A 24,170-nucleotide genomic window follows, 5' to 3' on the forward strand; every position below is an offset into this window, starting at 1 on the left:
AGAATAAGATCTTTTAAATATCCAGATCGATTTCCTTTCCCTGCACACTGAGGTTGTGTCTTCAGAAAATAACGGCTCGTTCCGTCCCTTTATCTCCATGTCTGCAAAGGTTCTATTAAGGCAGACTGGTTTGCCCCTCCGTGAACAGCCCTGAACTCCTCGCTGTACTGCAGCACCCAGCTGGCCCTTCAGCCCTGCAGAGCCGCCCACCACCTGAGGCTTCAGAGTCCAAAGGGCATGGATTTGAAGCCAAAATGGGTTGCAATGCCAGCTCCACTGTTTCTATAGTTCAGTGACTTACAGTAAGTGACTTAGCCTTCCTAGAATCTCGGTTTCCTCATCTATAAAATGTAGGTGATGCTGCCCAGCCCAAGAGGTTGGCCGTGAGGATTAAATGTGGTCAAAAGCACAGAGGGCTCAGCACGAAAACAAGGACAGAGCCTCGTTGCATCTCGCCTCTGCTTTAGTCCCAAGCTGAACGGGGGAGCGCGGAGCGCTTCCAAGCAGGGGAACCCCAGCTCTCCCTGCTCTCCGTCACTGAGCCCTATAAATAGCTTAGCTAAGTCACTGTCTCCCTTGGAGTCGCTGTTCCTTAGGGGGAGCAGCGAGGGAGGTGCTGCAGGTGGTCCCTCCTGGCTGAGCCCCGCCGGGGTTTTCTCTTCCTTCCACTGCCCCTCCTGGGAACCCCCCGGCCGAGGCGGAGGCTGCGAGCGGGCGGCGGAGGCGCAGGACCCCAGGGCCGGACCCCCGCGCCCCCGCCCGCCCCCGCCCGCCCCCGCCCTCCCGGCGGCGGCCGCGCAGCCCCGCCCCGCCCCGCCCCGCCCCTCCGCCCCCCGCCCCGCCTCCCCCGCGGCCCGCGAGCGCTCCCGAGCCGCCGGTCCGCGGCCGCCTGCCAGTCCCGCCCGCGCTCCGGCCGGCGAGGGGCGGCGGGCGAGGGCGAGGGCGAGGGCGAGGGCGAGGGCGAGGCCGAGGCCGAGGCCGAGGGAGGGCGCGCGGGCGGCGGGGAAAGGATGGGAGCCCCTGGGACCTGCGGCTGAGCTAGCCCGAGCGGCGGCAAGGCCAGCGTCGCGGTTCCTCCCGGAGCCCAACACCGTTCCCGCTCCGCCACGATGATCCCCCCGAGCGGCGCCCGCGAGGACGGCGTGGACGGGCTGCCCAAGGGGGCGCCGAGCGCCGGGCAGCCGCCCTCTCCGGCATCCACCGGCAGCCAGGAATCCAAGGTACTGCGCACACTTGCCCAAGAACCCGGCGCTCACTTTCCTCCTGCCCTTCTCCCCTCCACCTTCCTGCCCCCCGGCACTGGCGCCGGCGCAGGCGGGAGAGACCGGGCTCCCCTGAACCCCGAAGGTCGGGCAGGACCCGCGGTAAAGCTGCTGGACCGCGTAGCGTGGACCCAGCCTGCTGCCCACGCAGACCCGAGGCTGCGCCGGCTTCTCCCCGCGAGCACGCGCTGGCTGGTGCGCTCCCCGGGCTCAGGCACTGCCCTCCGGGGCGGCCGGTGGCTGGTCCCGAGCTTTCAACCCGCGGGTGCCCAGAACACGTGTAGGTGCCAAGCGGCTTCTGGAGGATGAAGTGTGGTAGCGATGGATACACCCCCAGAAAAGCCAGCCACTTGTGGCCAGCAAAGCGATGTCTGTATCTCAGAGGTCCCCGGGACTCTGCTTTATTGAAGGGCTCACCCCTGACTTCAGAAGAGCTAAGCAAAGGGAAGAGCCGCATTCGCGCATTCGTGAGAAAGTTGAGGTTCCTCTCGTGGAAGTTAACACTTGGAGAACTTACCCTTGCTTTTCTTTTCTGAGTTACACTAACACGCATACACAAAGCCAGCCTCGCAGCACTTCTCGTGCCACCGTTCCACTTCCTCTAAAGCTCTTAGGGGTTCCAGGCACACGTTTGGAAATCTTGGAAGAAGGTCGAGTAAATTGTGGCTGCTCACAGTGACATGCTGAATGGCCTCTTAGCCTGGGGTGAAAATCATGAGATGGAGTTGGTGGTTATGTGGATTTTTTTAAGTGCAGGGCCCCTGGCTCTTTATACGGAGATCCTTGTGAATTCCCCAGGCATCTTTGGAATGCCAGCAGTTCCTGTATGGGAGGGAACAGGAGGGGGATGCCAGTTTGGAGGGCAGGTGAGATGGAGGAAAGAAAAGCCCCATCCCTCTATCCGTTTACATCCATCCTTAGAAGCCATCGCCAAAGCAGCAAGGATCAAAATCACAGCTAAGTGGCTCTTAGCTTAAGTGATGATGGGCACTGTACACATCCCAGCCTATGGAAGTTAACCATCAAAAAGAGCTTTGTCTTGTCTTTATTTTACCTTTTTTTCCCCCTGATAAGTGTCTGATCTGGGGCATGTATGTTAACTTTTCTAAAACTCAGTTGGAAATGGGGGCAAAAGCCTCTCCTTCCAGAATTCTGTGAAGAATATGTGAAATGACCCAGTGCAGTGTAAGGACTCAATCAGTGTTTACCCTTCTCCTTCCTTTTTTTTTTTTTTTTGTGTGTGTGTGTGTGTGTGTGTGTTTTATTGGAGTTCAATTTGACAACATATAGCATAACACCCAGTGCTCATCCCATCAAGTGCCCCCCTCAGTGCCCGTCACCCAGTCACCCCCACCCCCCACCCACCTCCCTTTCTACCACCCCTTGTTCGTTTCCCAGAGTTAGGAGTCTTCTCCTTCCCAAGATAAAGGGGATCCACCCTACCACAGATAATCCACTCCAAAGCTGTCTCATAACCTGCACACTCATACCACCTCTCCTCCAACTAGAATTTTCTGGTCATCTCATCATTGTCTATCATTGACCACCAGCCACCTAAGGGTTATGGGTTAGTGACCATTTCAAAGATGATCTAGTGGACTGTAAATGAAAGTAGCAAAACTAGTGAGTGAAACTGGTACTAAACTTTTTGAATTGGGCTTGTTGCTCTGCAGTAGGTGTGTTCTGGAAAGGGCTTAGCATTTGCAAATACAGAGGCATGATTTAAACACACTATATGGGTTTGCTATTTATAGATATCCTGATGCAAATTCTTTGGCAGAGCAAAAACTACATATGTAATATCCATAATTATCCACTGATTTATCTGACTATGGTTTCAAATTTGTACATGCCAATTTTTCTCAAAGTGGTCTACATGCCTAAAGTGTGTGTTCAGAAATCTGCCATGGCTTAGGTATTCCTAATCAGTGGAGGTGGGCTGAAGGGTGAGGGGTGGGCCATGAAGCCCAGGAAATTGAATGCAAAATAGTGTGCCTGGATGTGAATTTTTATGGCATAGCATTGGTGATATTCTCAAAGGGCTCCAAGCGTCTCAAAAGGCCCAGCTGCTGGTGGAGGAATATGTAGTAGGGGGGCGGGAGGGCACGAAACAGGAAAAGAAGAAGGCTCTATTTATTCCACACCAGGAATGCCAGATCTGAAGCTCACTGCTTAATAGGGATCTTCCATCCTGAAGATGAGACCATAGTAAAGAAAGTGTGCACAAGGCATTAGTGTATTCCACTTCACTCCTCTGACATGGTCTGGTTGTGAAAATACCACATGGGTTAGGCCTCTCTGGGCACTAAACTTTGTCAAGAAAGACTTTTAAAATTACCTTCTAAAAGACTTTTATTCTCTGATTATAAGGGTAATACTCTTTGTAGAAATTTGAAAAAGCCCAGGCAAAAATAAAGGGGGGGGGGGATGATCCATTGGCTCACAATCCAGAGTCAACTACTGATAACATTTTGATCTATATCGTACATCTTTTTTGTAAGATCTATTTTTATATTTACATAGTTGAAGGAACTCTGGTCACCATCTACTGAAAGTGTGCTTGCTATATGTCAGGTATGACTTGATTCTTCACAGTAACCCTAGGAGGGCAATTGCCTCTGTCTTTGATTTTGTGAATAAGGAAGTAGAAGCTCAGAAAGTTTGGTGACTTGCCCAAGATCACATAGCTAGTTTGTTCAGCTAGGACAGAGCCCTGGGCAGCAGAGCTTGGGTGCCCAGCCCTTTATCTGTCATGTTTGTGTGCTGTTTCACTCTCTTCTGGTTCCCCTAACATCCCAACCAAGTATTTCACAGGTCACTCAAAGTCATTTACAGCAGTATTTTGGTCTTTTCTTAAGAAATCTTTTTTTTTAATTTTTTTTATTTATTTATGATAGTCACAGAGAGAGAGAGAGGCAGAGACACAGGCAGAGGGAGAAGCAGGCTCCATGCACCGGAAGCCCGATGTGGGATTCGATCCCGGGTCTCCAGGATCGCGCCCTGGGCCAAAGGCAGGCGCCAAACCGCTGCGCCACCCAGGGATCCCCTCTTAAGAAATCTTTGAAAACAAATTGAGCCACATGTGAAATGACTAAAGACCAATATTTGTGTAGATTCTTTGTGTTTGATTTTGCTCCTCTTCCTCCAAAAATATATTTATGGAGAGAATTAAGCCTACATCACAGAAATATCTGAAAAAGGGAGCTACAATAAACCCTTTAGTCCAGAGAGTCCATTAGGAGAAAAGGAGGATGGTTCCTTGCCCTGAGCCCATAACATGTTTCCAGAAGTCCATTTCCTTTGCAGATTTTTTGGAATGCTACATCATAGATTATTAGAGTTGGAAACAGTCGAGATCATCTACTCTACTCAGAGTATTTTTTAAATTATGGCTGATTTCTATTGTGTAAATTTATTTTAGTACGGAGAATTTCAACATACACAAAAGTAGAGAAAACAGTATAGAGAACAGTCATGGAACTAAACACCTGGTCTCACCAATGATCAATTCATGGGTGGTCTTGTTTCATCTGTTATCCCCCACTACCACCACCATCCCTCCTCAAATACACTGGATCATTTTAAAGCAAATTCCAGACATCAAATGATTTCATCCATAAATATTTCAGGTTGCATCTCTAAAAGATAAGGGCTTTTTTTGGTAAGCATGACTACAGTTCCATTATCACATATGTACTCCAGGTGTTTTCATTCAAGGGTCAGTATATTCTCTGGGGGTCCATGAACCATCTTTGGAAGATCCACGAACAACCAGAATGGGCATTCGAAATTGTGCAGTTACATGCAGATGTGCAACATCTGGGGAAGGGATCCATAGCTTGTATCAGATCGGTAAAGTATCTATAGCCCTCAAAGTTCACTTAAATGTCTTCTCTTTTCTCTCTTGAGGAAATCAAAGCCAAGAGAGAGGCAATAACTTGTCTAAAATCACACAGATTGTTAGTGGCAGTACTTCTGTTTAAGAACACTCTCTTGGACATTGGATACCACACTACAATTTCCTCAGGGCATGTTCCTGTAAACAGAAGTAGTAATGTAGTTTATGTGGTTTTCTTTTTCATAAAATTAGTTGAACTCAAAGAATGAGAAAGCCACTGTTGAACTTCATCCATCTATCTTTCCACTAACCATTCCAGAAAGACCACAACCTCATTTGTTTTTTAAGTGCTGACAGAGACTATTGAATACTAAGAAAAATGTCATGTTTCAGCATCCCTTATGTCAATGAATATCTTTTCTCCTACTGACTTACTGACAGCATAGAACTCTTACTAGGGTCTAATATGAAGGTTTAGTGTGGATGCCCTTTGACATCACTTCCATGACACAAGGTCACATTTTGATGTTGTGGAGAGATTATAGGTTTCAAGGTCAAATTGATGAGAGTTGAGATCTTATCAGTTGCCCTCTGATTCTGGGCTAGTTGGCTAGCTTCTGTCAGCCTCGGCTTCCTGATCTTTAAAATGGGGATGCTAATACCCAGCTGACATGTTTTTTTTTGTAAGGCCTGTGACTTAATATGTTGTAAGCATTAGTAAGCATGTAACATTATTTACTTTCTCTTCCTGTTTCACATTAGATGACTTTATCACTAGCCAACCCCACATGTCATTACTGGAATCATTTCAGTAACCAAAACTGATATTCCAATAGTATAACTGAGTTTTCCTCCCTTTGGACTTTACTTATTCTATTGACTGCAACGAGTTTTCACCTTACCTGTTTTGCAGAATGATAAGCCATAGACTCACCATCCTGTGGCCTCAATTTTGAAAGAGTGATATAAGCCACCCAGTGGCACATAGGAGCCAAGGACCATGGGGCCTACTCATTCCTGGATGGTTCTCTCTCAATCGACCACCATCTAGGGTAGGGAGTAAAAAATCTCTTAACCTTGTGGATGTGCTCTACATCCCCCAGAGAGGTGTTGTGTCCACCAATCAGCAACTGTTTATTCAGTGTCAACTTCATGCTCAGCATATCTTGTACATAGATGTGAAGCTCTTATTTGATAAGGAATTTAACTTCTATGCAGGGGAGAAGATGAAAGAAAATGGAACCTTGGCTTTGAATCCAGATCCCTTGGGGAGTCCAGTCCATTGGTTAGACTACTAAATGGAAATCTCTGAATGAGGGTCCCAAGCATCAGTGTTGTTTTAGAGCTTCCTTAGTGATTTCATTGTGCAGACAAGTTTGAGAAACACTGATTTAGACTATAAGAGTATAGACTGTCAACGCAGTTAAGTAGAGAATAAGAATTGAGTAAGAATGTAGACTGCCAAGATCCTCTTCTTTCCAACAACAGTACTTGAAGGAATTATTCGTAATTACTCTCATCTTTCCCTTTCCCATTTATCATTCAGTCCAAAGAAATGGCCCTGCCAATAGTGACTGGCTGTTGATCTCCATGTTACCAAATAATCTTAAGCATTCCTCAGATGCAGCTGGATTTACAAGGGTAGCTATGCCCTTATTGAGCAGTTTTCATAATCATAAAAATAATATGTAGTCAATGTAGAAACCTGGAAAACAGAAACATATAAAGAAGAATTTCTTTGTCACACAACATGGAGAGAAGGATGATTATGTTTCTTGCTGCCTTTCTCTCATTTACATTTTCCTTATACATACATTCAAAACAAAATTGGATAGTGTATATATAAATGCATGCTGTAGATTTTTTCCACCTGATGTTATACATAAAGTTTCCTTATATTATTAGATAATCAATAACATGAATATTCAAAATGGTATCATATTCTACTTTATTGCTATACCACATCTATTCTAGCAGTCCCTTTTGAGTGTATATTTAGATTCTTTCTTACCTTTCACATACCTAAATATACTAAAATTTAAATCCTGATACATAAACATTTGATGATATTTCTGACTAATTTCATAGGAAGAGGAATTGCTGGGTCTAGATAAAAACATTCCTAAGGGCTTTTATTCTCATTGACACAGTGCCCTCAAGAAAGACTATACCCTAGCTTTTTATTTCTTAGTAAACTTTTTATTGAAATATGACATCATACCAAAAAGTGCATGCATTATAAAATATCTGTGACCAATGCAAAAAGCAAGAAATAGAATGTTACCAGCACCCCAGAAACTCCTTCAGACGCCCTTCTATCTCTGCCTTCCCAAAGATAAACAATATTCTGACTTCTAACAACATAAATTAATCTCAGTTATTTGAACTTTATATAAATGGAATCATATAGTGTATACCCTTTCATGCCTGCCTTCTTTCATATAGCAGTATAAGATTCATCTGCGCCACTGCATATAGCAGTTCTCATTTTCATTGCTGTCTAGTGTTCCACTGTGTGAATAGTTCATTGTTTACTACTCTACAGATGATGGACATTTGAATTGTTTCTTGGTTTCGGCTGCTGTAAGTGGTACTGCTGTGATCATTCTTATACATATCCTTTATGGCACATCTGTTGGACGTATACCTAGGAGCAACATTGCTGGGTTGTAGGGCATATGTATAGATATTGTCAGCTTTCCAAAGTAACTATACCAATTCATACTCCCATTAATGGTTATATTGTGGTTGTCAGGGAATTCTGTGTTCTGTTTATGAAATCTTTGCTTACCCCAAAGACATGAAGATATTCTCCTATATTATTTCCTAGAAATGTTATTGTTTTGCCTTTCACACATAGGTTTATAATCCACTTGGAATTGCTTCTTTGGTAGGGTGTGAGGTAGGGGTCAAGATTCAGGATTGTACTACACTGCTACCTTTGCTCTTCTGATAAATTATACCACTCAAGAGTGTTTGCTTCTGCAAGTATCCCAGGGAATTAGCTGAGAACCTAATTTTATATTACTTTTTCAGTTTAGGGGTTTCAGACCAAATTGAAGCAGAAGTTTAAGCTTCAAATCTGTGTGAAGGCAGATTTGTGATTATGAATTCACAAGAAATATGTATGTATATGTATGTATGTGTATATTTTCTACTTTATGGCTATGCTAAGATTTCTTTATCATCACTCCGAATTGGTGAGAAAGTTGTTTCTAGTTCATTCTTTCTTTTTCAAGTCTCCACTCTATTTAAGCATCAAAATCCAATCTCCCTAGTTTTTTTTTAGTTTATAGTAAAATATACATAATGTACTATTTACCATTTTTACGATTTTTTAAGTGTACAGTTCTATGACAAATACATTTTCATTGTTGTGCAGTCATCACCACCATCCATCTCTAGAACTTTTTCATCTTCCCAAACTGAAACTCTATAACCACTAAACAGTTATTCTCCATCTCCTTTTGCCCCCAGCCCCTGACCACTCTCAATCTATTTTCTGATACTATGAATTTGACTATTCTAGGTACCTCATATCAGAGGAATCACATAATATTGGTAATTGGCTTATTTCACTTAACAAATTTTCAGGGTTCTTTCATGTTTTGGTATTTTTCAGAATTCCCTTCTTTTCTAAGGCTAAATAATATTCTGTTATATGGATATATGACATTTTTTTAAATCCATTTATCCATCAATGGACATTTGGGTTGCTTCCACCTTTTGGCTATCGTGAACAGTACTATTATGAATTTGGGTATGGAAGTATCTGTTCAAGTCTCTGCTTTCATTTCTTTCAGGTATATGACAAAGCATGATTGCTATTTTATACGGTAATTCTTTAACTTTTTTGAGGAATCATCATATTGCTTTCCCCACTGGCTGCACCATTTTAGACACACAGCACCAATACACAAGGGTTCTAAAAAATAATAATAATAAAATACACAAGGGTTCTAGTTTCTCTACATCCTCTCCAACACTTGTTATTTTCTGGGGTTTTTTTTTTTATCTTAATGGATGTTAAATGCTATCTTATCATGGTGTTTATTTTATATTTCCCTAATGATTAGTTGAGCATCATTTCATGTGCTTATTGGCCATTTGTATATCTTCTTTGGAGAGATGTCCATTCAAGGCTTTTGCTCATTTTTTTTTTAACCAGGCTGCTTGAGTTTTTTGGATTAACTTGTAGTATCATAGTCTTTCAAATCAGAACATTTGAAGGACAAAGATACATGTTTTAATTATATTTATGTATTAATTTTTATGTTTTTATACATAATTATAATTATGTATTAATTTTTATGTTTTAAAAAATATTTGTCTTTTTCTTTTGCATATTATGTGTTCATGTCCTTGTCTATTTTAATAGAACATTCATCCATTTCCTATTGATTTTTTAAAACTTCTTTATAAATATTAAAACCATGATCTTTCATACATGTTGCTAACCTTTTCCCAGACTGAAATTTGCTTTTGATTTTATGACATTTTCAATATAGAAGATTTCTTTTGTTATGTTGTTAAATGTCTCAGATTTATTTAGCTTTGGCTTCTTTTTTTCCACTTATATTTAGAAAGGTCTTCCCCATCCTGGAAGCAGATAAATATTAACTTGTTTGTTTCTCTAGATCCTTAATATATACTTGTTACTTTTATCACCTTAATCCATCTTGAATTTTTGGTGTTATGTGGTATGGGAGAACTCTAATTTTTTCCCAATACTAAGTATTTCTAAAACTATTTCTTGAATAATTCATTCTTTTTTTCAATGATTTGAAATGTTACATCAATTATGTAATAAATGCTAATAATGTACTAGGTTCTCCTTTAGAGTCATCTGTTATATTCTAATGATTTTGCACGTATTACTATACAGTACTTTGGCATTACTAGTATAATGTTTTAATCATTGTAGCTTTATAATAGATAAGTGGTAATACAGTTACCCTCCTGGGAGTTTTATTTATTTAGCTGCACACCTTTTTGTTTTTCTATCAATTATAAAAATAATATTTTGAAAGTAACTGCATGAAACTTTTAAGATCATTTCAGTGAAATCTTTACTAGTTATGGGATTTCTTTTTTTTTTAAAGATTTATTTATTTATTTATGATAGACATAGAGAGAGAGAGAGAGAGAGGCAGAGACACTGGAGGAGGGAGAAGCAGGCTCCATGCAGGAGCCTGACGTGGGACTCGATCCTAGGTCTCCAGGATCAGGCCCTGGGCTGCAGGCAGAGCTAAACCGCTGCACCACCAGGGCTGCCCAGTAATGGGATTTCTTATCCAGGAGCACAGTCATGGATAAGTTAGGCATTAACATGCCTTTTATGACACTTATAAACACTTGGGAGTTTTCTTCAAATACTTTTTGCCCAGTTTTCTGGTAGCTATTCTCGGGGTATTTTATACTCTAGGTTACACTTAAGAACCATCACTTTTAGGGATGCCTGGGTGGCTCAGTGGTTGAGCATCTGCCTTTGGCTCATGGCGTGATCCTGGAGTCCCAGGATCGAGTCCTGCATCAGGCTCCCTATGAGGAACCTGCTTCTCCCTCTGCCTGTGTCTCTGCCTCTCTCTCTGTGTTTCTCATGAATAAATAAATGAAATCTTAAAAAAGAAAAAGAACCATCTCTTTTATATTTTCTAAGTGGTGAGAGCTGACATATAGGAAATTGACTTTGTATTAATTTTATAATCTAAGATCTTCTAGATTCTGTTTCTTATTCATCAATAAAGAAATAGTGCTGCTAAGCAGTTCAGAGCATGGGCTCTGGAATCAGAAATAGCTGTGTTCAAATCCAACGGTGTCACTTTGGGACGCCACTTACTAAGCTTCCCTGTCATTCACTTTTTTGAGCTCCACTATGCTTTCAGTAAAGTGAGCATAATAACACCCTTCTCCAGCATTGTCATAGGGTTAAATTAGTTAGTGTATGCTAGGTGCTTAACACAGTGCCTGGCACATAATAAGTAAACATTAGCTATTATTATTAGATCATCATAATACCTGCAATAATAATTTCCCCTCTCTAAATATAATTCTCATTTTTGGAGGTCCGGGAGTAGAGTAGGTTTGGGAGAAGGGCTTATTGCATTAAAACTCCCAAAGTATGGTAAATATTAGTGGATGTATTGAGCGACAAACTAGCTTACTTTAAATGCCAACAATGTTTTCCTGCTAAGTGTACATTCTCTATAAGTGTTTATTGTACAGTGTTGGTGCTAAGAGGTGGCCTTAACTCTCTTGTTTATCAACCCACTGCAAATTTATACATTTCAGCCTGAGAAACATAAGGTGGTGCTTTGCAAATTTAACTTCAAGACAAATCCATTTCCAACTAAATCATTCCTTAAGATCTCCTTCTATACAAATTCCGGACTTCCCATTCATGTTCACAATTAAACTGAGACAGCCTTTCTTGTATTAAGATGGGTAATGTTCTTAGCTTACTAAGAATTTCCATCAGGAATGGATGTGGAATTGCTTCAAATGACTTTTTGGCAAGTATTAAGGTAATCATGTGATTTTTTTTTTTTTGTCCTTTGGCCTCCTTATGTGATGGATTATATTTATAGATAGCCTAATATTAAACTTTTCTTACATTCCTGGAAAAGGTCCTACTTGGCCATGAGGATTTTCTTTTAATAAACTGCTAGCATTTGATTGCCAATACTTTATTATTTTACATTTATATACATAAGGGAGATTATTCTATAACTGTTACGTTGTGTTCTTGGTCAGATTTGATTTTTTAGGTTATGCCAACTTTTAAAAAACAATTTGGGAAGATTTCCATGGGTGCTTTTGTTTGTTTTGTTTTTGTTTTTCCTGTGGAAGAATTTGTAGAATCCAGATCCCCTTTTTTAATGTTTGAAAAAAAACTGGCAATAGAATCTAGTCTTACACCTATTTTAAAATAAATTTTGAAAACATTTTTTATTTTATTATTCTGTTCCTTTTCTTTTTACAAATTGGCATGATTCAAGTTTGTTAATTTGCATGTTTCCGTAAAATTATTCATTTCCCTTAAAATCTTAATAACATCTCTGGATGAATTACTGTAAAACAGCCCTGGACCTTTCTTCAGTCTCTTCTCATTCTCACTTCTCTAGCGGGGTTCCCATGCACTCTCTGCTGTGCACACCATGTTTTGTACTTCTCTGTATTTATGTAGCATTGGCCCCTTAGGTCTGGGTTGGAATCAGGAGAGTTAAACACCAGTGCTCCCTCCTTAAGCCTCTCACTCCATTGATTCCCTTCTTGCTGCTGGAACAGTTCCTCTCTGGTCCTTTGGGCTCTCACTTCCTCCTCCAGTGGTCACTCAAATGTTGATTTTCTCCTGCATCCTATTGTCAGCCTTAAGTCTTTCTCATTCTCTGCATCTCCATTGGGACATGTTATGTATTTTAATTCCACCTGCCAGCAGGTAACTTCCAAATCTGAATCCAACACAAATCTGAGCTCTAGACTGATAGATCCAGCTGCATTTTGGACAGCCTTTCTTGATGCCTTCCGTACGTTTTTAAATTCAGCCTACTCTCAGCCAAACTCATCATTCTCAACTCAAATGCCAGCCCAGTTCTTTGTGTGTTCTCATCCATGGGTGAGCATCATCCATGAAGTCAACCGAGCCAGAAAACCAAGAGTCATCCTCGATGACCCCCAGGGGGTCTGAGCAGAGAGGTTGCTTGGCAGCAGGTAGACAAATGATATCTGTCAGCCCCCAGAGGGTACTTCATTGATCTGAAAATGCAGCTTGTCCATGCTGCCTTTCGGTAATGGCCCCATAGCTGATGTTCCAGTCAACATGTGTTCCTCAGATCTGACAGCAGCTGTGACTACAACATAGAGGACTGAGGTCAGACACAAGGGAAAGAGGCAAGAGGAGGGATCTAGAACATCTTGGGTTCCCAGGAAAGCCACTGTTCTTTGCCTTCCAAACCAACATGAGGAAAAGTAGTAAAAAAAAAAAAAATAGAGGTCCATGTGCCTCTAGCAGGGCCTCCACATCCCCTCCCTCCATCTCCAACACTCTCAGTTTTCTCAAAACAGGGTAACTTGGAGAACTTGGAAAATAATTCCAACAACCCCTCTTACCAAGTGATATTGGTCACCAGAAGCATAAGATTGTACAGCCCTGTCCTCTCACAGCGCCCTCCACACAAGTATGCACATCTGCTGATCCAGCAGTGTGCCATCAACCCTCCCCAGGGTCAGCATCCTCAGGTCTACCCTCTACATCTCACTCTTCAGCAAAATCCCAGGCAGTGGCTCTTTTCTCCCTCCATGGGCCGGGTAGTTGGGGAGGCACCCTCACTACTGCTTCCAGACTCTTGTCTCTCCTCCTCTGAAACTCACAGCTTTGAAATCCATGTGGTCAGACTCCTCCTCCCATTACTACCATCCAAATCAGCTGCCAACCCCAGCGAGTCCTTCTGTGCCCCATGATGGCAGAGCCAGGCCCTCTCTCGCTCATTCCAACTTCACTCCTGCCCTGATTGTTGGTGATGTTCATACACTGCAGGTGACTCTTCCAAATACCCCACTTCTTAGACTTTAAGTTTTTCTCCTCCTAAGGTCTTGTCTTCCATTTTCTTGCACATCACCACCCACTTCCATGGTCATTCCCAGGACTTTGTATATGTAGTATTCATATCATCTCCAGAATCTCCCTTGCAGGCTCTCCATTCTGTGTCCACTAGCTGGCAGCTTTCATCTAATTCCTTCTGATACCTCTACTCCAAAACTATTGCAACCCCACCCATGTATAAAATACATAAACTGGGGAGCTCACCACCTTTCCTTTGTCCCCCACCCACTTTAGGTTCTCAGTTTCCTTTTTATCATGATTGTAATCACTCCCTTACAAACACCCTGAACTCCCTTGCCCATCTATCCCTTTGTTCAGAACCACCTAGAGAAACCTTAGCACTGCCTAAAGCCAGTGTCTCACCTACTCCATACCCACACTTCTGGCGAAAGTATAGAGAAGACAGGTAACAAACAAGTTGAAAAAAAGTGCATATGATTTCAGGCAGTGATAAAGCTACAAAGAAGAGTATAGTGTGGAATCAGGGAGCATGAGGAGCTATTTTATTTACTTTTGTGATCAATGAAGGATTCTATGAAAATGTGACTTGAGTCAGAGACTGGAATGGAGCAAGGGCATGAGCTGTCATTTCAAGATCAAAGTTAAGAGGAGAGTAGGGGGAGAGATCTGGGTAAAGCCCTGAGTTGCGAACGAGTTTGCATTTTTGAGGAGCAACAAGATATCTTGGGTGCTTGTTCCTGTGTCGAGAAAGCTAGACCTCTAAAGAATCCAAGGACTAGAATTGTACTGTCCAATATGGTAGCCATTAACCATGTGTGGCTACTTAATTAAAATTTCTTAAAATTAAAAATTCAATTCTTTAGTCACACTATCGACATTTCAAATTCTTATAATACCTGTAGCTTGTGGTTACTACATTAGACACCATAGATTATGGAACATTTTAATCATCTTATAACATTCTTATAGACAGCACCAGCATGGACCTTTGATGGCCATGCTGAGGAATCTGGATTTTGCCCTCAGTTTGAGAGAACACCTCTTGAGAAAGCCCAGGAGGAAGTGGATCTGACTAGTATGTGGTTCATATTTTACAAGGATTTCTGTGGTTACTATAGTGGGACTACTATAGTAACTACTATAGTAACTACTATAGTATAGTAGTCCCACTATAGTGGGACTATAGCATAGCAACAATGGAGGTAAGGAGGCCAGTTAGAAAGCTGTGGTAACCAGGTTAGGGGGAATGCTGTGTTAGGCCAGGTACTAATTAGTGGAATAGTTAAGTCATAAGTTTCAGGATATATTTTGAAAGTAGAACCAATGAGATTTGCTATGAATGTGCTATTTGTAGGTGTGAGGGAGAAAGGTGTGAGGGACAAAGAAGAACCAGGATGCTTCCTAAAAAAGCTAAAGGGAGAAGCACAACCTTTCATGATCTATGAAGCCCTATGCAGGTGTGAGTGGGTAGCAGTCACAGTAAACTTCAGAAACATAGGGCATGAATTTAATCTCATGGACGACCTTTCAAAGATAGAGATGATATGATTGGCTTGACTTACTCTGCATACAGGGAAGTTATTGAGGTCAGATGAACATCTTAGAAGCTGGGCAGAGGGTATTAGATTTGAATAGTGAAGACAAGAGGATCCATTAACCTTGCAGCAGTGAAGTGAAAGATGAATTGACATGAAGAGAACCTAAACCAGGGAGGTGGGCAATCCAGTCTTAAGAAAATGCAGAGGGGGGCAGCCCCGGTGGCTCAGTGGTTTAGCGCCGCCTGCAGCCTGGGGTGTGATCCTGGAGACCCAGGATCCAGTCCCACATTGGGCTTCCTGCATGGAGCCTGCTTCTTCTCCCTCTGCCTATGTCTCTGCCTCTCTCTCGCGCTCTCTCTGAACAAATAAATAAATAAATCTTTTAAAAAAAAAAGAAAGAAAATGCAGAGGGGAAATGGAAAGGAAAAGGAAAAAGCAAGCATGAGAGGATTTTCAAAGACAAGGGAAAGTGTCTGGTTCTTCCACAGAGAGCTATCTTCACAGAACTTGCACAGGGGTGGAGGCTGGGTCCAACCAGGAGAACCCTTACCTGGCCAGAGACTCCATTGTCAGAGTGAATTGCCAGAGTAATTGAGCAGCAATTCCAAGATCAAAGCCAGAAACACAGAGACAGGGAACATCCCAAAGGGTGGGACAAGAAGGCAAGAGAGACGCCTGGCTGGCTCAGTGGTTGAGTGTCTGCCTTTGCCTCAGGTCATGATCTCAGGGTTCTGGGGTCCCCCCTCAGGGAGCCTGCTTCTCCCTTTGCCTATGTCTCTGCCTCTTTGCGTCTCTCGTGAATAAATAAATAAAATCTAAAAAAAAAAAAGGCAAGAGATCATAGAGCTGATGCTAGCAGTGAAGAAAAGAAGATGTAGGATGGAAGGAGGTACAAAGTCATCAAAAATCAAGATTGTGACTTCACTGCTTGAACAAAGTTCCTCTCGGATGTGTTGCTTGGGCCATGGAGGTTATCAGAAGACCACTAGTTATGAGGCTTGGTTGCCAGTCACCATGATCTACATTCATATCTCGTCATATGACAAGAGGATCACCACAAGGGCCAGAGTCATCCAACAAATAAATACTTTGATTTTTGGCTTCCATAAGCATAGACCATCTCTCCATAGAACTATAAGCCAGGTAAGGGACAAGGGGAAAGACCTTGGATTCAAATAATTTCCTCAGTCAATGAATCTCTCTGGTAAATAATAGTTACTATCTCTGAAATAGTTTCAGAAGTCTGTTTCCTCCCTTCTCCCATTAATCTTACTCTGAAAGCACAATGGAAGTCTCCACCCTGAAGTTTAATAAGCTTAATGAGATTTTCAAATTGATTTCTTTAACTACATCATCTTTTTAGAAGATATTAAACCAAAGTTTCTTCATGTGGGGTTCATGTGCCTTAGATATATGTACAAAACCCAATTATAAATTGGATCTCATTGAACAATATTGTCCTACTGACTTTTATTAAGAAATTTGAGATGAAGTTCCTTAGAAAAATAACAATAAAAAATCACATGATAAGGGGATTCCCGGGTGGCTCAGCGGTTCAGCGCCTGCCTTCAGCCCAGGACATGATCCTGGAGTCCCACGTCGGGCTCCCTGCATGGAGCCTGCTTCTCCCTCTGCCTGTGTCTCTGCCATTCTCTCTCTCTCCTCTCTCTCTCTCTTTCTCTCTCTCTCTCTCTCTCATGAATAAATGAATAAAATCTTTAAAAAAATCACATGATACAAATGCAGTCTTCTAAATTAAATTTATGATTGAAAAATGCTAGGGCTGATTTTCTGATAACATTATTACTACTCTGCAAAGTTAGCTACCACTTTTTGTTCCAGAAGCATTTTCTTGGAATTTCGAATTTTGTGGGAAATGTGTTCTTTTCATCTCAAAGTAGCACCAAGAAACCTTATCAGGCAAGGATACTCAGGAAAGGAGTCATCCCAAAGAGTCAAGCCTTCCTGATAACGGAGGACATGTCCTCTGATATTCCAGGCATTTCCCAGTTGAGAATTTTGCTTGCAAATCTTACAGTAATCTGGTTCACATTTCCCTGCTTTCAAAAGCAGAATATGCCACATGGAATTTCATTCACATATAACAGAGCTGCAAATGCTTGGTAAACTTCAAAGCAATTATATTGTTTTTGTAATTTACTTTTCCTAATTACTCAGGATTACCATTTTGAACACCAGTTATTGAACTTTATGCATATAGCAGAGGTTTTTTTTTTTCATCCTACCAATGACTCCACATTGATGTGCTCTCTGGATCTTGTATCTGAATCTAACATTTTTCTAACTCTTCCTTCACGAAGACCATTTCTCTCTGCAGACTACTTTGAGGCTTTTAACTTGCTTTCTTCTAATTTGCTTTTGTATTGGAAGATAAATCATCAAACTCATTGGAATTTCATTTTCCTTAAAACAGAATGGAAACTGAACCTAGTGGAATACCAGGGAAGTAGATAAAGGATTTTTGGTTTGGGATGCCTGGGTGGCTCGGCGGTTGAGCTCCTGCTTTCAGCTCAGGGTGTGATCCCTGGTCCAGGGATCCAGTCCCACACTGGGCTCCCCGCAGGGAGCCTGCTTCTCCCTCTCCCTATGTCTCTGCTTCTGTCTGTGTGTCTCATAAATAAATAAATAAAACCTTTAAAAAATGATTTTTGGTTTTTAGGGGGTTTTTTTTTTGTTTGTTGGTTTGATTTTTACTTACTGATCTGGAAGTTCATCAGGCTTTGCTTACATATTCCAGTTCTTGGATGCATTTTCTCTAAGTCAGTTGCTGAGTTCCTGATAGATATTTCTTAATTCTTGTTTAAAGGGCAAACTAGTATCCATTGATTTCGTTAACACATTTTTACTGGATGCCTCATATGTTGGTCAGTTTGGTGGTGATCATCCTCAGTGGACCTGATCTTCCAGTTAAAACATTTGAGAATATAAATTCCTAAATATGAGCTTTCATTATTGTCAATTTCTTTGGAATAGATTTTTTTCTAACTGCTATGTTAGACTGTATCTCTTCTACTTGGATATATAGCCTATAAGTGACATCATCAAGATAAATATTCCATGAATAAGTTATATAAGGCAAAAAACAAAGAGCAAAAAAAAAAAGGAAAAAAAAACATCAAGCTTACAAAATTTAAACATGCAGTTATGGTTCTTCTGATGAATACAAGGAAGAACGCAATATAAAATCAGAAGGCTTCATGTCAGATCATAACTCAACCCACTGAAGCTCCTCAAACTCTGAAATGTGCAGATTTTTACCATGAATGATCTTTTTCCCAGAGGAATAACTTCAATCTGATTCTGATAACCCAAGTGCTCTAGAATTTCATAGGCTTTTGAACTTGTCTGAGAAAGCAATATACACTTTCCTATGTGACTTATTTGTTCTTGTGGTTAGAATTACTTTGGCAAAGTTCCTTTCACAGACTGCCTATAGGATGAGCTTTGCAGACAGAAGGATGTAAAACAAAACCTAATTGTCTAATAAATCATAGAGTCAAAGATGGGAGATATTTTAAATATATATCAGGAGCCAAGAGCAAAATGCTAACTTCATGGCAGGACACCTTCTGGTTCTTAATTGGGCCTTCAGTTATAAGTTTGTCTGCAGCCTGGTTAAATCTCTTTAGAAGCTTAAAGCCATGTATCTGGTTCTCGGGCTCTGGACAGTGGCTGTGAGACAGACAGAGGCCCATTAAAAGGCATGGCTTTGACTTCATCCCCAATGGCGAGACTTGCCAAATCATATAGGGCCAACTTAGAGGAAGCCTGCTTCCAGTACATAAGGTTTCTGTAGCTACAGAAGTTACCAAGCTTCTCTTTTTAATTATTTCCTTATCCTTCACCTCAATTTGGGGTCTCCAGAGGGTCCATGATGTTCAGAAGCATGTAATTTATTGCTTGTATTTATTTTTTGAGGCGGGTGCAGATGGGGAGAGAGAGAGAGAATCTTAAGCTCAGAGCCCAGTGCAGGTCTCCATCTCATGACCCTGAGATCATGACCTGAGCCAAGATCAAGAGTCAGATGCTTAATAGACTGAACCATCCAGGTGCCCCAGAAGCATGTAATTTACTGAGGGCACACACTCAGGAAAAGCTAACAAGGAGGGGAGGAAGCAGGAGAGGACAGGAGACAGGGCTGAACAAGAATATAGTCTAAGGTTAAGTCTTCCTTGATCACAGTGGGGCTCCAGGGCATGGAGGGCACCACAGAGTTGTCCCTGCCTTAAGGCAAGATGACAGGACTGTTTTACTCTGTATCAGTCAACTCTTCAGCCTGAGGTGGAGGGATGGGTGTGGGTGCTTGCATCACCTCCCAGGGGAGACATTTCCCATTAGCTGAGGCCAATTCTCAGAAGAAAGAGCCATCTGCAAACCAAAGCAGCCATGAGATGGGTGCAAGGGGCCCAGTAGAGAGAACTTGGGTAGGGTGCCAAAGGTACCTGCCAGCGCAGGTATCTACCTGTACTGTTTTACCCAGAGTAGTAATTTCTCTCTTTCATGCTCCATATAATTAGGAACTTTGCTAATATTTTTGGTCAAAAAAAGAATGCTACATTTGAAAAAAGTGTGATAGACACCCACTGAAAGCATATAAGAGGTGCTGGCTATGGAAACTGATTGCTCACCCACTCACTCAACACACATCCTGTAGCAGGAGAGTGAGTTAAAGATCTTGATGGGGATGAGCACTGATGGAACATTGTATATTGTGCCCCAGAAAGAAACAGTATTTTAGGGAAAGGGATGACACTTGTTGAAATTTCAGTTGGCCAGCTTGAAGTGCAGACATGGCTAGAGGACAGGTGGCCCAGCTGCCTTGCTCTTCCACGACACTGTTGGTGGCCTTATCCCCTAATATGGGCATCCTTTAGCCTCAGGATAAAGACCCCTTGAGAAACTCGCCAATATGGGGTGACTAACTCAAGATTCTTTGGAAAGATTTTTGCTAAGTTAGTTCACACACATTTTAGAAAAGTTCTTCCAACTGACTTTGAAGTTGTGGACAAACCAAAGTCTGAAAGTCTGATCTAGAATCAATGCCTTAATCAGTCTGCCTGGATGGTGCCTCTAGGTTTAGTGGGTTTGACCAGCCATTGTCAGTTCTGTGCCTCACATGTTCCCACACAAAGTAGGAGCACTCGTACTCAAGTGGGGGAGAAGGATAAGGGAAAGGAAGGGATTGATATGCTTTAAAAGAGGTGGAGCTAATGCTTAGGTCTATCGGAGTAAGACAACAAAGTAATAGTGACTGCCCTTTGGGAGTTTTCTATTTCCAGGCCCAGCACTAGACACTGTATATTCATCATCTCCTGCCCTGCGAAGTAAGCGATTCCCCAATTTGACAGATGATATGCAGCTGGTAAGTGTCAGATTTAGGTCATCGGACTCCACATGTGGGCTACCATGTTCCAGATTTAGATAGACAATAGGTAGGCAAATACATACATAAATAGAGATATATAAATAGGTTGTAATAGCTGTTCATCTACTATCAAATGACCATTTTTCTGTGTGTTATATAACCAGTTGGGAGTGTTTCTGGATGACTTTGAATCCTAGAGCATAAAAAACATAATGTGAAAAAAAATTTGCGATCATCACAGAAAATCCCATGACTTTAGGGTTGGGGAAACTGAGGCCCAGAGAGGTTGAATTCTTCTCCCATTTCTACAACCGCTACAACCCAAAGCCACAGGATAAACCATTTAGGCATTCACATTGGGTTAGGAAGCCTTATGATACATCCAAGGAATGCCAGAGACTGGTTGGTTGCAAACATGAGTGTGCACCAGAATCACTTGTGGTGGTGGTGGTGGGGGGGGGCAGTGTGAAAACACAGATTCTAGACCTTACCTCCAGAATTTCTGATCCAGTAGGTCTGGAATAAAGCCTGAGATTTTACTTCAAACATGGTTGAGGTGATGCTAACAATGTGAGTACAGAGACGCTTTGAGAACTGGTTCCATTGGAGTAACCACGTACTCTGTGTGCTTGTGTACCTGTGCTCGGAACATATCGCTTTGGCTATAATGATATACAGGTGTTCTCTTGACTCAAGACGGTCTGCATATACACAAGGGCTTCAGCCAAAGCCTCTATCAACCCACAGAAAGCCAAAATTAATTCACTGGCAAGAGGGAAGCACCAGGACCCTGATGGGTTGACCCAGCCTCTCTCAACCTCCCATACCCACGGCCTCCTTCCCCAGCTGTGGACTTGGATAAAGAAGGGAAAAACGTCGGCTTCATAGAACCAAGATTAACTTACTGAAACCTCCAAACTTGTGTGTCCATTTTGAAACAAGCAGGAAATCAAGGCTCTAAGAAGTTTTCTATCCATCCATTTTGATGTCATATTAGCTTATGAAAACCAGTCTCTGTCCCCTCTGGAAATAGAGGAGCAGATGGCCAACTGAAGGTTCATGAAGGAGGCAGGGGAACCTCCTAGCTATGCATTTCCTTGGCAGGGATTTCACATCCAAGTCTGCGCACAGCATGAGCCTGCCTTTCCCAGCATAGTGCTAGAGGTTTTCTTATGCTCAAGAAATACTCATTCCTTTAAAAGTCATAAACAAAAAGGTAGTGGGCTGAATCACTTCCACAGTCTGGCAGAGAGATACCTTACGAACCCAGACAAAAGATAGCAAATGTGTCAGGTTGGAGCTAGAGTCAGGGCTGCTCCAGGGAACCCAAGGAATTCTGCGCAGGCTGCTTTAGGGACATAGATGGAAATGAAGAGAGGGGGCAACCACAGACCCACAGTCTGGCTGTAGGACTCCAGGGCTGCTGCTTCCAGGCACCTGGGAACCTGCTTCCTCTGTCCGCTGGGAGGACAGCAGTACGGATTCTTCTGTGTGTTGAATCCCAGTGAGCAAAGCCAGCCACATAATTTATGAGGTCGAGTGCGTAGTGAAAATAGGAGCTGCTTGTCCAAATATTATGAAGAATTTTAAGACAGCAGTGGCAGCAAATGAAACCAAAGGCAGGGCCCTCATAAGTGTGGATACAGGCCACACACAGACCCCTGCGGCAGAGCTTGGCAGGGCGAAAGAGTGGGCAGGGCAGGGGCACAGACGTTTCCTTAGGGCTTGCTGGGCAGGGTGATCGATGCATATCATTTCATTTATCCTCATCGTACAGATGAGGAAATTGCAAGGTGCCCAGGCTCAGGAAAGTGAACTGGCTTGCCTGGAAGCATGTGGCTGCTTTGGGCCTATTCTGAAATTCATATCCAGCTCTGGCTCTTAGTCCCAGATTGGCTGGCTGGCTAGCTGGTTTGTTGGTTTTACTTTTTCCACATCCACTTTCTTAAAGCAGTAATGGCTTGTAGGGAAAGCTTTGACATCTGTTTTCAAATGTTATTCTCTACAAAAGCAAAGTAAACATGTAATACAGTTTTTTAATGAATAAAATGATGAAAATATGATCCAGATCCAGGTTCAATTAAAAACAACAACAATGACAATCGTAATAGTGGGAATGAAAGAAAAGAAGAGTAAGGAGAGGAGGACAGAGGGGGAAAGAGGGCCTAAGAAGAGGAGAGAGAGGGCAGGAAGGGGGAATGCTGGAAGGTAGCCACCTGCCTCGACTTAACCATTATTCTCTGTGCCTTGTTTTATTTAATCCTCACAACAACCATCCCAAACAGACCTTGTTTTTATGCCACCTTACAGAGGAGGAGCCAGAAGCTTACAGCAGTTGGTTAGCTTACCCAAGCTTTCCCCTCCAATTCCCCCACCAGCCCTCACAGTCCGCATGTAGCTGATGCACTCCAGGCCATGTGTCCTATGTCAGTGGTCTCACAGCCCAACTAGTGGCCTGTCTACTATTCCCCTCCAGTGAGGCACAGTGAAATCACTTTACCACAAATAGTATGGCAGGTGCCATTTGCTGAGTCTCTGTTTGTTTACTGATTGCCTGCTATTCACTAGGTTCTTGAAATCCTGTTTGTAATCCTTAAAACAGTTCTCTTGTAGGTTAATATTCAATCCAAATGACAGGTGAGCTGTCTGAGGCCGAGAAGGTAACTTCTCCAGGCAAATGATCAGCCCTGCTTTAAAGATCATTAAAGACTCCATTCACAAACCAGACCAGGTGTAGGCATTTGTCTTTCCTTGCAACATCCTGTTGGTGTAGCAGAAACTATATGTGAAAAGATGACATCGATAAAGAGTGTGAGAAAACCAGAAAAGATACCATCAGCAGGCTGGAATTTGTGAGGAAGTTGTGGAAGATTTGAAGCAGATAGCACTGAGGTAATGGAGAAACCAGATAAGAGAAGACTGTTGTCCAAAGCAGGTTGTGGCATTGGTAGTTACAGACATGAACACAGATGTTGCCAGCAGAGCCGTAGAGATTGTGTCAGCAGATGCAAAGAGCAGGAGTGGTCTCAGCAGGTCCTCAGCAAAGTCATGAAGGGCTGCCCACTACAGAGGCCCCATCATTCCTCCTCATTCCCCAGGGATGCAAAAAGCTAGAAGCACAGGCTGCACTCGAGGTGAATGCCTCAGGAGTTCTGTCTATATAACCCAAAGCATTGGCCTAGGAGATCACTCAGAACGGACTCGGGGGCCATGCAGCAGAGCAGAGCCCAAGATAGTTCCAGACATCAAAAATCATAACTACAAGAAAATTATAAAAGAGAACTCTATCCAGGAATAAAATACATGAAACCCTTCAGTTCTCAAAGTAGAACCTTCCTTATGTTGGCATTTGTGGGAGTCTCGATCCCACACCATGTATCCTAAAGCAAAGCCTGCCTATCAGCATTCCCAAGGCAGACAAACTCAGGGTAGTGGTCTACTTGGAGTAGAGAAGACACATTGCCACTAACATATGATCAAGCTAGTTCTTCACCCATAAGTATGAATAGAAAATAAGCATGAACAAGAAGGACCAGTGTACACTAACCCAGAGAACTGAGAGCTAACACAAGGGTTATGGCTA

The 24,170-nt window shown here is 42.4% G+C and overlaps 1 protein-coding gene across 4 annotated transcripts in view; it reads left to right on the forward strand.

Moving 5' to 3' along the window:
- The first annotated feature begins 920 nt into the window (after positions 1-920).
- The window catches only part of STAC (SH3 and cysteine rich domain), a 152,134-nt gene continuing 128,884 nt past the window's right edge, over positions 921-24,170 (forward strand). For all 4 annotated transcript variants that reach the window (XM_055321714.1, XM_055321715.1, XM_055321718.1 and 1 more), the window contains exon 1: positions 921-1,220. In XM_055321714.1, the coding sequence (XP_055177689.1) occupies positions 1,110-1,220 (111 nt within the window). In that variant the 5' untranslated portion in view covers positions 921-1,109. The remainder of the gene's footprint in view (positions 1,221-24,170) is intronic.

The sequence above is a fragment of the Nyctereutes procyonoides genome, unplaced genomic scaffold (genome assembly GCF_905146905.1).
Source record: "Nyctereutes procyonoides isolate TBG_1078 unplaced genomic scaffold, NYPRO_anot_genome, whole genome shotgun sequence".
Taxonomy (NCBI): domain Eukaryota; kingdom Metazoa; phylum Chordata; class Mammalia; order Carnivora; family Canidae; genus Nyctereutes; species Nyctereutes procyonoides.